This window comes from Pelmatolapia mariae, linkage group LG22, assembly GCF_036321145.2.
Source record: "Pelmatolapia mariae isolate MD_Pm_ZW linkage group LG22, Pm_UMD_F_2, whole genome shotgun sequence".
NCBI lineage: Eukaryota > Metazoa > Chordata > Actinopteri > Cichliformes > Cichlidae > Pelmatolapia > Pelmatolapia mariae.
This window is the reverse complement of record NC_086245.2, coordinates 26,450,787-26,462,947: the sequence shown is the minus strand read 5'-3', so window position 1 is coordinate 26,462,947 and position 12,161 is coordinate 26,450,787. Positions and strand designations below refer to the sequence as shown.

The 12,161-nt window shown below is 41.2% G+C and overlaps 1 protein-coding gene across 2 annotated transcripts in view; it reads left to right on the top strand.

Annotated features, from left to right (window-relative positions):
- Positions 1-1,098: 1,098 nt before the first annotated feature.
- Positions 1,099-12,161, top strand: part of tent4a (terminal nucleotidyltransferase 4A) — a 21,024-nt gene continuing 9,961 nt past the window's right edge. For both annotated transcript variants that reach the window (XM_065471228.1, XM_065471231.1), the window contains exons 1-5: positions 1,099-2,128; positions 6,553-6,676; positions 8,265-8,311; positions 8,453-8,573; positions 11,126-11,233. In XM_065471228.1, coding sequence (XP_065327300.1) covers positions 1,311-2,128; positions 6,553-6,676; positions 8,265-8,311; positions 8,453-8,573; positions 11,126-11,233 — 1,218 coding nt within the window. In that variant the 5' untranslated portion in view covers positions 1,099-1,310. The remainder of the gene's footprint in view (positions 2,129-6,552; positions 6,677-8,264; positions 8,312-8,452; positions 8,574-11,125; positions 11,234-12,161) is intronic.

Sequence of the window (12,161 nt, the reverse complement as noted above, 5' to 3'; positions counted from 1 at the left end):
AGAAATACATACACATCCCAGAAGGTGCTGGTTATCCTGCCTGCCACTCCTTCACCGTAGTGTTTAATGGCTTGGGAAATTGCTGTTACCGGTGGGGCCTGGGCAGTATTGAGATACTGGGATGATGAACACCACCTGCTGTGTGTTACCACTTCAAAATGAACATTTGGAATCCAGGTCTGCAGTGTGCATCTGAAATAATAAACAGGGAAAAAGGAGGCCCTTTTAAGCTTAGACGGGGGGGAACCATGTTACTGTGTTGTTGTACTTAGATCGTATGAAAAGCCTCTATGTCCTTATATACAGTCTGTGTTTGCACTGCAGTGTAGGTTTACTGCTGTGTGTATGTGAGCAGCATTTCAAGGGCCAGAGTTTGTGGCCTCGAGCAAGTGTTTGGGATGCCGACAGCCTCATGGCCTGATCTGCCTATTCTTTTGAAGTAAATTATACTTTCCTTAAAAGTTACATAACTCCAGTTTTTGCCTTTCAGAGGAAGCTGCGGATCCATAGCTAGATCACCCACGGAAAAAGTCAGGTATTCTGCAGGGCCAAATCTGTTAATGTCCCTGAACTCTAGTGTAATGAGTATATAACATATAAATTGGGGAAATCTATATATCTGATTTCTCTTTAATGTGTGAATATTTCAAGACATGCATTCGTGTCCAGGACGTTAATAGTCAATCATTTGTGCAACAATAAGCTTCTGTCCGGCCTCATGTTGATGGGGATCCCCTATGAACCCACTCATCTATTCCTCCACCCACTGGTGAAAGCGGGGAAGTTGAAACTGAGCGCACAAGGATCTGCGGACGGCCAGGCCCTGCTTTATTTAAAAAAAAAAAAAAAAGAATAGAAAGACCCCAGGTCATTTTATTCATTATCGACGTTTACCGTGTACCTAATTTGTTGTCCAGTTAATAATTTATCAAATGAAAATTCTAATATTTATTCCCTGCAAATCATCAGTCTCCCGGCCGAGGAGCGATAAAGGAGTGGGCGGATTGGGGGTGGGGGGGCGCAGTCATCATTTAAGAAATCCCTGGTAGGACGCATGCGTGTGGATTTTGAAGAGCATACGCCATATTGAATTCCCGTAGGAATCAGCTAGCAAATTTTCCAGCTAGCGGTGTAAAAGGGGGCCACTTTATCAATGGTCCTAATTCGGTTTAATGTTCAAACGCGTCTGTTCTCGTAACCCCGGACAGCGTAGCGACCTTTGAAAGGTCCGAGAAGCGGCGCAGGTTCACCACGGGCTCGGAAGTGTTAGTTAGGGACTTGTCGGGGGGGTTACCAGAGAAAGAAGTTGAATGGATCCGAGGGTAGCTTGGATTCAGCCCGAACAGAAAGGACCTGCGAACGCCTTATGGATGCACGTCTGGGAGACCTCTCAGGGAGTACGGACTCTCTCCGCTCAGCAGCAGCTCCACAATCAAAACCACAACCAGTGTGTGAGTTACGCGGTTTTAAAAAATGTGGCGACCGCCGTGGCTTCGAGCAAGAGCATCTGCAGCAGCAACGGTAACGTTACAGGCAGCCTGAGCAACGGCAGCAGCCATCGTAGCATCACGAACGGCGCTGCACACAGTAGTAGCGGTAACGGCAATGCGATTCCTCCGCTGGGGAGAGCACTGTCCAACGGGAACATACACAACTCTTTAACCCCGTCGAACATCAGCGAGCCAGGTGAGGGGAAAACTGCGTCCCATAAAACGGGATCTGCCTCGTCGTCTTCGCAGGAATCCGGGACGGACAGTCCCCCCTCCAGCTGCTCACTCGAGAGGACTATGGATAGAAATGTTACGGGGAGTATTAATAATAACGTCGGGGGTGCCAACCTGCTCTTCAACTTGAGAGACAGCATGGACAATAATGTCAACCTTTACCATCACCGTCACCCGCAGGAGCACCAGGCTTTCAAGTTACAGCAGATTTGCGTGAACCAGCATCAGGTTCACCCCTCTGTACCTATTAATCAACCACACAGTCACCACCCGGGCCGAAGGAAAAGTGACAACAAGGCGAGCACTTATGGGATGAATTATTCGATTTCTAACTGCACTAATGGCAATTATGCGAGCACTTGCACGCCCTGGAAGACGAGGGAGTACAGCCCGGGGGTACTCGGGTGAGTGACTTAACCGCATCGCTGATTTGTGGTGAAATAAGCTGTAATAAGTTGACAAACGTCTCCTGACGCTGTCGTCTGTTTGGCAATATAAATAGTATAGTTATATATTATACTCTTGTTTTGCAATGCAGTTGGATTATGGCGGTACACTGAGTACTGGAGAGTAAGCTGGACATTTTTCTTCTTGCCGTTGGCTGATTAGCTAACCGTTATAGCTGCGTAAAGGCAGCCGCAGACGGCCAGAAAAAGACCGGAAGTGCCGTGATTTGGTATTCAGAAGGTTAAACTGGGCCGTTACCGAACACGATAATTCCGGCAAGCTGTCGAGCCCAACTATTAAGTAAAGCAATAAAACGTATTCTGAAGTGTTGAATAATGTGTTGGCGTGGAGCGAGTTTGAGTAGATTTTCTTAATGGTTTATTTATTTAGAAGGTGCCGACCGGATACGCTGCTTTTAAATGTAGTCCGTTAGTTAGCCTAAACGAGGAGCCTAAAGCTAATTTACCTAACGGCTTCCTATGCAGGCTGGACTTAACGGGGAAAAAACTGTTTAAAAACAGAATTACAACCTTTTTATTCCTCCAGTGAAATGTAATTACACAGAACTAGAAATTAAATATGAAAATCTATTTACAACATTTTTTTGTTGACAAGGTTGAAACCAGCTTAATTTGAACGATATGGACAACTGCACTTAACCTGTTAGCAATCTGCTGTGGTGAATCCGAAAAGTAATCTGGCAATCTGACAGTGAGCGTGGGAGGTGAAACCTGCGAGATTAATTCTCAATATTGACCTTTTATTATACTGTTTTAAACATAATTTGATACAATTTGTGGGGGAAAGGACTAGTTATGTGCAAGGTACGTGCTTTAGTCCAGAATTAATTACCTTTGTGCCCAAGTTAATTTGGGTGCACTCCCTATTTGCAGGTTATTCTTTGTAGAGATCTGCCAATATGATATAACATACAGGGGTGGATCCCAGAGTACTGAAGTATGATTAAAATCAGTTTCCAGGAACTCGCTTTAGCCACAGATTAGCTATATTTTCTTAGTATTGAGTTCACCTAATATTTATTTAATGTTTATAAATGATAAATAAGGGTTGTTTAAATTTGCAATATCTGCATTGTTGGTGTAATAAAAACACTAACTGAATAGGTTTTGATTTTATTCAAGTATAACTGAGCACTAACAGAAGCCGTCCTCTGAAACAAATGAGCGAAGAATTTCTGAATGTGTTGCAGGAACTTGTGATATTTGTAATGGCTGCTTGCACCCATCTGGGAATCTTCTGTAACAACGAAACAGTGTTTGTCACGAAAGCAGTTCCACATGCGTGATGCAGAGTTTCCCAATTGCAGTGAAATCTAAGTGAGCTGAGAAGTTTGAAGTTGTTAATGAATGTTTTCTTCTGAAAACACAGTGAATTTCATCTTGTAATTCGTGGTTCTACAAGTTTTCTGACACAAGTTTCAGCTTGTGTGCCGACTAGTGTTGCTTTGGTTTGCCTTCAGGGGTGCCCTTTAAAGTTCTGCACAGAGAGGGAGTTTCACTTCAAACTGGAACAGTGTGAACATAAAAATACTTGTATGTTGTGGTGGAGTAAAGTTGTAGGCTTTGAGTGTTTACTGTAAGATTGCTTGTCAGGGATGGCTCTGGTAGTAGCTATTATTCTAATTGTGGAGTGTAATCTTTGGACTGTTAGCATGGATACACGCTGGACTGACTGGTTTGCTGACAGAGTTTTCACCAAGGAGTGGGCCCATGGGGCTGAGTGCATTTTCTTCAGGGCTCTGGTAATTGATTGTGACAGTCCCCCCCTGTTCTGTATTTCACACTGGCATCATGGGATGGATTCCTAGGGGAAAAAAATGAATGGGTCAAACAGACTTCCTCTGTTCGAAGGCATTTAACTGGTCAGAAATCTGTACATTACATGTGCCCTGCTGTCTAACACAAATTCATATCAACAACGGGCCTGGGAGACTCCCAGGCCTACTCTGGCCCTCCAGTGTTTTACTTAAACCTTGGTCACATTCCACGCAAAACCTCAGGTGTGTGTTGTGCCGTTGTCTTTCTGTAAGCCAAATGTATTCAGTGAAGATGAGTATTCTGCAAAGTATAGCTCCTCTGCACGTTGACCACTTTAGTTCAGGCTTATTTTTGGCCTGGTGGTTACAATATGGGGCAGGGCTACAGTTGGCCGAATCTAGGATGGTTAAATTGGTACTGATCTAAGAGACTTCTCATAAAGACATAGAAAAACTTATTTATTTATTTTTTTTTTTAAAAAAACAAAAAACAAATACATCAAATTATTTCAGTTTGACTGTTACTGAAGCAGGCAGGTTTAGTAACATGGTTTTACAAAGTTGCAATTCCAAAATATATTTATGCATTTTCAGACTTCACAATTAGACCAGATTTCCTAATTGAGTTTTCCATTATCACAGTATTGGGCATCTTCTAGTCAAATTTATCTCCATTTTCCCAAGAAATCTGTTTGATATGCTGAAATAACAGCTGTAGCTTCTTGATCAAAAGGGCACCAGTTCAAAATAAGACTGTTTGAAGTTTCTGTTATTGCTATGATCTGAAACAGGGATGCAATGATTTAGAAATAACAACCATCAATAAAATAACAATGTAACATCTATGCAGCTTTTTTTTTGTTTAGTTTTTTTAATTAAAAGAAAGAATCTTAAAATTTTTGCGACACAGCCAATTACAGGTGGGCAGATCAGTCTAAATGACCCAACCCCAACACTGGTATTGGACTGATACTAGTGCAATAGGATTGATAGTTTGTTTGTATTCTCCAAGTTCAGTATGTAGCCCACTGAACTGTGTTAACGTTTTACTTGGGGGAAATGTAAGAAACCCCCTCAAAAATCTCAAACATCCACTATGAAAAATACCTGAACCTTTTTTGTGCTGGCTGTCACATCTGGTTTAGTTAGGTTATAGTACATTTAAACAACAGTAGTTGACCCAAAGTGCTTTAGAGATGGCCGACTAGTGATGGGCACATTTACATTTCAGGTCTCAAAAAAATCTAGTTTGCAAATGCATGAAAAGCTGTTGTTTTTGTATTAACTAATTATTGTGGTAAGTAGAAATTGCAGTGAATTAATGGTCATTAAAATGTTCAGAATTTACAAATGATTGATAATTAATCTCATAAGTCATGACACAGTGTTCTCCACTGCATAAGCTGTTTGATGCACTAAACGTATCAGTGTCTGCAATATGGCTGCATTTACTCGGTATTGGATCAATAACAAAATTTGCAGTATCGCACAGCACCACAGCTGACGCATATGGGCCAGCGACACTGGTTAATGGCATTTTATTTTCCAGTATGTTGATATCAGTCAACAGGGTCACTGCTAGCTAATGGATTCCTAATTTAAAGTGGGCCCATGCTAGTCTAACGTGGCGTCAGCGATTTCAAATAAAATTTGCCTAGATGTCCAAAGAACATAATATGCGACTGTTAAATGTAATTGTCTCATTGTCTCACATATGTAATGCTTCAATGATAGAAACATAAACAAAGTTTGAGGTCAGTTTATGTACCTCTGTGACCTGAAAGCTTGGGCTCAGATGGTTTTAAACACACTATTTTTTTCTACTCCTGGCTCTCTATGATGTCAGTGAGAGCAGATATCCCCAATATGGTCATCTCCCGCCCCTCCCACCTGCTGTTCAAACCTTGTGTTCACCCTTCAGACAGAGCATGAACTGGGGACCAGTGTAAGATGATTAAGGATTATATTGACGTGTGAATTGTGAAAAGCTAATTTGGAGTCTGAGAGTAAGAATACGAAGCTGGAACTGAGTATAAGTCCCCTTACATGACAGCTTATTTGGGATAATGTGCTTTCTCAAACGACACTGTGGTGCAGAGAAGAAGCATTACTCGTGATCTGGTTTTACCGGGATGTTACAGAGTGATGGTTTTTTGGGGGTGGGGGCTGTCATTAATCACTTGTAGAGTTGAGGTTCATTAGCAACAGCTGATATAATCTGCCACCTGCCACATTTCTCATATTAAACACCGAACATGACGATCGGCACCTGCTAAAATGAGAAGCCACTTCCTGAAGGTTTTTAACCCTGTGACACACTTGCAAGTCGAAGTTCATTTTCATTAGGGAAGCTTTCATTAGTGCTGTAACACTACCAGGCTAAGGTGCATATTCATTACACCTTGAGATCTGCTTGTGGCATCGATTATGTTTTAATAAGCTGTTGCAATGTTTCTCAGTTTGCAGTGTCCATATAATCATGAGCTTTGGTAGTACATGTATACATCGGCAGTAGCAGTGTGAACCTTTCCAGAGCAGTGACCACGTAGTCGGATTATTTTTAGTTCATTCTTGTACTTAACCCTTATTTGTCCTTTTGTCCAGACTCCACGAAGAGGTGATGGATTTCTACAAATACATATCTCCTCGGCCGGAGGAGGCAGCTATGAGGAAGGAGGTGGTGAACCGGATAGAGGTGGTCATCAAGGAGCTGTGGCCTACTGTTGATGTATGTTACGCATGCACACGCACACGTTTGTTTGGATCAGCATAAATCAGAGACTTCACTGATATCCTGTCAGTGTTCCTAAATCATAGCTGAAACTATCAAATGTTTCAATACAGTACAGTGTCTCCCCCCCCTTTTTTTTTTTTTTTTTTTTTTTTAAATAATTATTTTATTTTTTCTCTCTGTCTGGGAAAAAGACGCTACCTTTGATCTTTTTGGGCCGCAGCTGGCAGTCTTTGAAACTAACCTGGATCCACAGCAGGTGGAGCACCAACTGTTTTTTTTTTTTTTTGTTTTTTTTAAACTGTGCACATCTATGAATGCCAGCCTTGCTCTCACTACACCCTCCTTTAACAGCTGTAAATTTTGATTCAATGATTTTATTATTTAAAGGAACATGCTTAAATTTTGAAAATTCGACTGGTGCTTTTTAAAAACTATTTATTTTTGACTGAATAATTTCATTAGGATACAACCCTTAAAAATGACCTTAAATTAGGCACAAACATTTCAAAAAATGTAAAGACAAAATGTATTAATATGACATTTGAAATATCATTGGACAAGAGATGACATCAGTTATTGTGATCAGGAAGTGTGATTGGGTGTGAGAGATTAGTCAGCTCAGATGTTTTTTGGCCAGGTTTAGTGACTTAATTAACTGGCAGCGTCACAGGACCGTAGATGTGCCCGTCCAAGTTTCAGTCTGGCACATGTCACCACTCCTCCTGTTAAACTGCAAGCTAACAAACAGACTCCTAGTTTTAAATAACAGACAGACGTGAGATTGGCATCGATCTCTTACTCACACTTTTGACCAAACTGTTCCTCTTTAACAAAAGTACTATGTGTCAGACCCAACAAAAACTGACCTCATACTAGCACTGTTTTGTAGTTTCCTTATAAGGAATGAGAACATAATTAACTAACTGGAAAGCAGTTATGAGACACTCTTTAAAACAGAAAAATTAGTGTTTGTACTCGCATTTGAGAGGTGTAGAAATGGTGATAGAGGATCTTGCAGCTGGTTGAGAAGAGTACAGCGAGGCGCGGTTGATGCAGTGCCTCTCTCGTTGCTTAATCATGTAAAACACGCGCAGCAGTGATTTGTTGGCTGCCAGTCTTCACCACTTCTGCTGTGAGCCACATTGTCAGGTAAATGGATCAAGCCTCGGATTGTCCCAGCCTCCCTTTTCATTTCCATGTATTTACCCTGGCCTGTCATGGTGCTTTTGCCTTGACGGAAAAGGAAATAACTCCGCTTCCTTTGGAGAGCATTCGCTTGCAGCCCTCAAGCACAGCATTTTTGTTCTTTGCTATTGTGTACTTAATTTGGCAGCGTACTTAACTTGGCAGTGTTTACAGTCTCTGAAGTGGGAGCCGGAAATGCCTAAGTCCTGGTCGTTTGCAAACATTTGAACTGGATATATACAGCACCACCGCAAATAAGCTAGAAGTATAATTGTTGCAAGTTGCCAAGCCCTTTATGGTTAGAATGTGATGTGAAGAGCTGTAACACGTCAGCTTGTATGCCATGAATGACAGTGATTTTGGTCATTTTCACACTTCTGTAACCATGTTTTACCAGGTCCAAATATATGGCAGCTTCAGCACAGGGCTGTACCTTCCAACAAGGTAAGAGCAGGATTTAAATTTATTCAGTTTTTAAATAGCCAACTTAATTTTGTTCCTGATTTGTTTTGCTGCGAGGTCATTTTAATTTTAGGACTAATTAATGTTTGTTTAAATTAGTTCATGTATGTTTTTTGCCCTTAGTGATATTGACCTGATGGTGACTGGGAAGTGGGAGCGCCCGCCACTGCAAGAGCTTGAACAAGCTCTTCGCAAGCATGAAGTTGCCGACCCTAACTCCATTAAAGTGCTGGACAAGGCTACAGTAAGTAGAGACAAGCAGGTTGTGCTTCTCCACTCTGTGCCTGTATGCATCTATAGTATGTCATTGCATTTGGGCCATCACACTGGAGCACTGCTGATTTATTGGCGGGACAATACTGTCGGCCAATATTGGCTATTTTCTGCATTTATAGCGGCCAGCAACTGATCCTTTATTGCAGCTGGTTGAGAAGAGTTTAACAAGTTATTGGCTGGTATTTATTAAAAAAAACAAAAACAAAGAAAAACTAACACTTGATGGTGAAAAATGCTTTCTAATATATTAGTCCAAACTAGAGCAGGGCGATATGACCAAAAATATTTATCACGATATACATTTGAAAATTTGCCATAACGATATAACTGACGATATAATTGACGCTAGACAAAATACTTTACAACTCAACTTTATTAGTGCAAAAAAAAAAAAATCAATGTATTTTCACTTAAACAAGCAGCTTTTTTAAGTGCATCAAAGTTATATAAAAAATGAACAGTGCAAATGCAAATTCCTTGCTGACAGTTTAACCAAAAGGCATTTCCAGTGGAAACTGGCCGACATATCCTCAGTATAACCATGTATAATATCCACAAAACTTAAAAAGAGGTTATACACACACAATACGGTAATAATGTTGAAGCACAGTAGGTATCACTCCGCGAGGCGCCTGCCTACGATAGCCGTAATGCGCCGACAATCCATCAAGCGGTGCGGGTTCGTAGCTTAGCAAAGTCGTACTGAAACATTTGACAGATTTTCGAGCGCCGTGTACCACATAAAATAGTTTCGAGGTCAGTAAACACAACCGGAATTCATACATAAGGCACACGGGATTATAAGGGGCACTGTCGATTTTCAGAAAAATCAAAGGATTGATTTTAAGTGTGCCATATTTTCCACAAAACACGGTAATAACGACGGCCCGCTAGCATGCGCTACCAAAAATAGTGTTTTGTTGTGTATCTGACGGATGAAAGCTAAACCAGTTCCACACCACTGAAGTTGCAGCATTTTTACAAACCAATTCTTGTTCATCCGTTTCATTTAACGATCCGCTTTCACTCTTCTCATTCTGCGTCGCCGCCATGTGCGTATGTAAACATAGGCACTGCGCATGCGCGTTTTACCCATATTCTATCGCGATATTTCATTTTCCTATCGTTGCCCAACATTACACCGGTATTACCGTGAACGGTATGATATAGCCCAGCCCTAGTCCAAACTATCCCATAGGTTTAGTTGGATACCTGTTAGCTAGTAGAGCCACACTGATTTATTGTTGGACCATAGATTGGCGACTTGCAAATCTAACTGTATTGGCATTCACAATGGCTGCTAAATGAAAAGCATGGTTTGTTGACACGATATCTGCAATTTCCTGGTTAGCAACAGTCCGGAGTAGCATAAAAGAGTATTTGAAGAAAATGGAAAACATAAATGAAGCGCATAATAAACTTTATGGAAATCTGTTTGTTTTGTGGGCCTCAAAAAAAAAAATCAGGTTTCAAATACATCACATTGTTAAATCACCTGTTGTATTGGCTGGGCTATACATGACATCTGTATCTTTATAGCTCAGTATTTTCTACAAAAGAAACTTGTGAAATGTTTCTACAGAAACAGGCTGATTGATAAAGACAATTCAGAAATTTAGCATAAATGTCAAAATTAAAAACTGTTTATTTCTCAGTAAGGAACTAGATGATAAATTTCCACCCTGTGTATAAAATAGCAATTGATTGCTTTGGCCTAATGATAAAATGATAGTTCTTCACACTAACTAATAAACGTTTGTAGCTCCAGTAAAGAGAAATCAAGAGGAGAGCTGGAAGAAATCCAGGCAAACAAAATTTGCCACTTCCAGTGCCCAGAAGTATAAAGCTTTGACTTATTCCCTTTAATGTCCACTTTAACCTGTGAGACACTGTCAGTGTCGTCCATCTGTTTGCCTCACAGGTGACACATTTCCTGAGTTGTGGTGGACTTTCTGTTCATTTCTTTCTTGATTAATAGTCTGCTGTTTTTTGGAAACCACTATGATGCGAATGCTGAAGTGCGTACTTTGTCTGCTGTTGTTCACCCAAAATGAAAACTTGCCGTCATCTGTTCAGCCGAGGTCAGTCATACTTTACTTACCGACTCATTTCGGTTCCACAGCAACTTCCCTTCATTGTGTCAAAGCCATCACTCTGCAGCTCGGGCTAATGTGTGCACCTACTTCGGAGGTGTTTATAGCTCCTATCCTGCAGGGATACATTTGAAAACAGCAACTCAGTGGCCCGCACAGTCATTGTGTGGGCTGTGCACACAACCAGGCAAGCGACCACAGGCTTCAGTGCCTCCTTGACTGACATGATAATAAGTAGTCAATGGCTGAGTTTTCATTTTTGGATTAGCTTTTATTTCTAAAAGCTTGTCATTTGGGACAGTTGTTCCTTTTTCTTTTTTTCCCCCCCTTCCCTTTTTTCCTCTTTGTGTTCCAGGACACAGTGAGCATGTTTTTACAGAAAGACATGACTGTAGTGTTTGTTGATCCATTTCACTTCATCTTTCAGGTGCCAATCATCAAGCTGACCGACCAGAGGACTGATGTCAAGGTGGACATCAGTTTTAACGTAGAGACTGGAGTCAAGGCTGCAAGCTTCATTAAAGGCTACATGAAGGTGAGAGGTGCCTTCACGCTGGATATTTTACATGGTTGGCGATACAGACGAGGTATTACTTCATATATCTGTTTGTGTGTCAGAAAGATTACACACAAAACTAAGCCGGTTTTCATAAAATTTGACGGAGAGCTGGACAAAGCTAGAACAAAGTTAGAACCCATGACATTTTGGTTTAAACCAGATCACTGTTCCTAAAACTGCAAATTAGATCAACGGCTTTGGTTGAAGATGCATTTGTAATTTGCGGACAGAGCTGGGATTTTGAAGCAAAAACACATGATAGTCACTGGAAACTGTTTGACCTTTCTTTGATGATCACCCCTCCATCCCAAAGCACTCTCACGGGGCTTCGCTGGCTGCTGGCTGTGGATGTTTCTCCTATTTTTGCAGTAGCACAAATAACTACCCCACTCACACACTTCACCAATCTGCTGCCTGGTAGTGGACGCTGGCTTTATGGAGCCAGGAGTGACCATGTTTGGTGTAGAGATGGACTGACAAGTTGTTAGCTAATGCCAAGAAGCTGAATTAGCTCACAGCAAGGCATATTTGCTGTTTTTAACATGGGGACTTGCATTGCTGCTGCTTACTTATATGAGCAATGTGTTACATCGTACCAGGCACAGAGGGGGAGACTTAGTTATTTCCTATAATTTGTTGTCTAAAGTCAAACTTCATGGCCATGCGTAGTTCTGGTACTGCTTTATTTGTTGACTTAGACCAGAAGGCAACAGTGCACAGTAGAAGGAATACACTCAGATGGAGGAAGAGAGCAGGAAAAGGTCATGTTTTCATATTTGAATTAAAAAAAACCACTGGAGGAGTCACATAATTGCTGTCTTGCAGTGAGGTGGAACTTGGAAATTGGAAATTCCCTCTTTGAATATAGCCTACCCAGCAGTTTAAACCATTACTTTTTACTTCA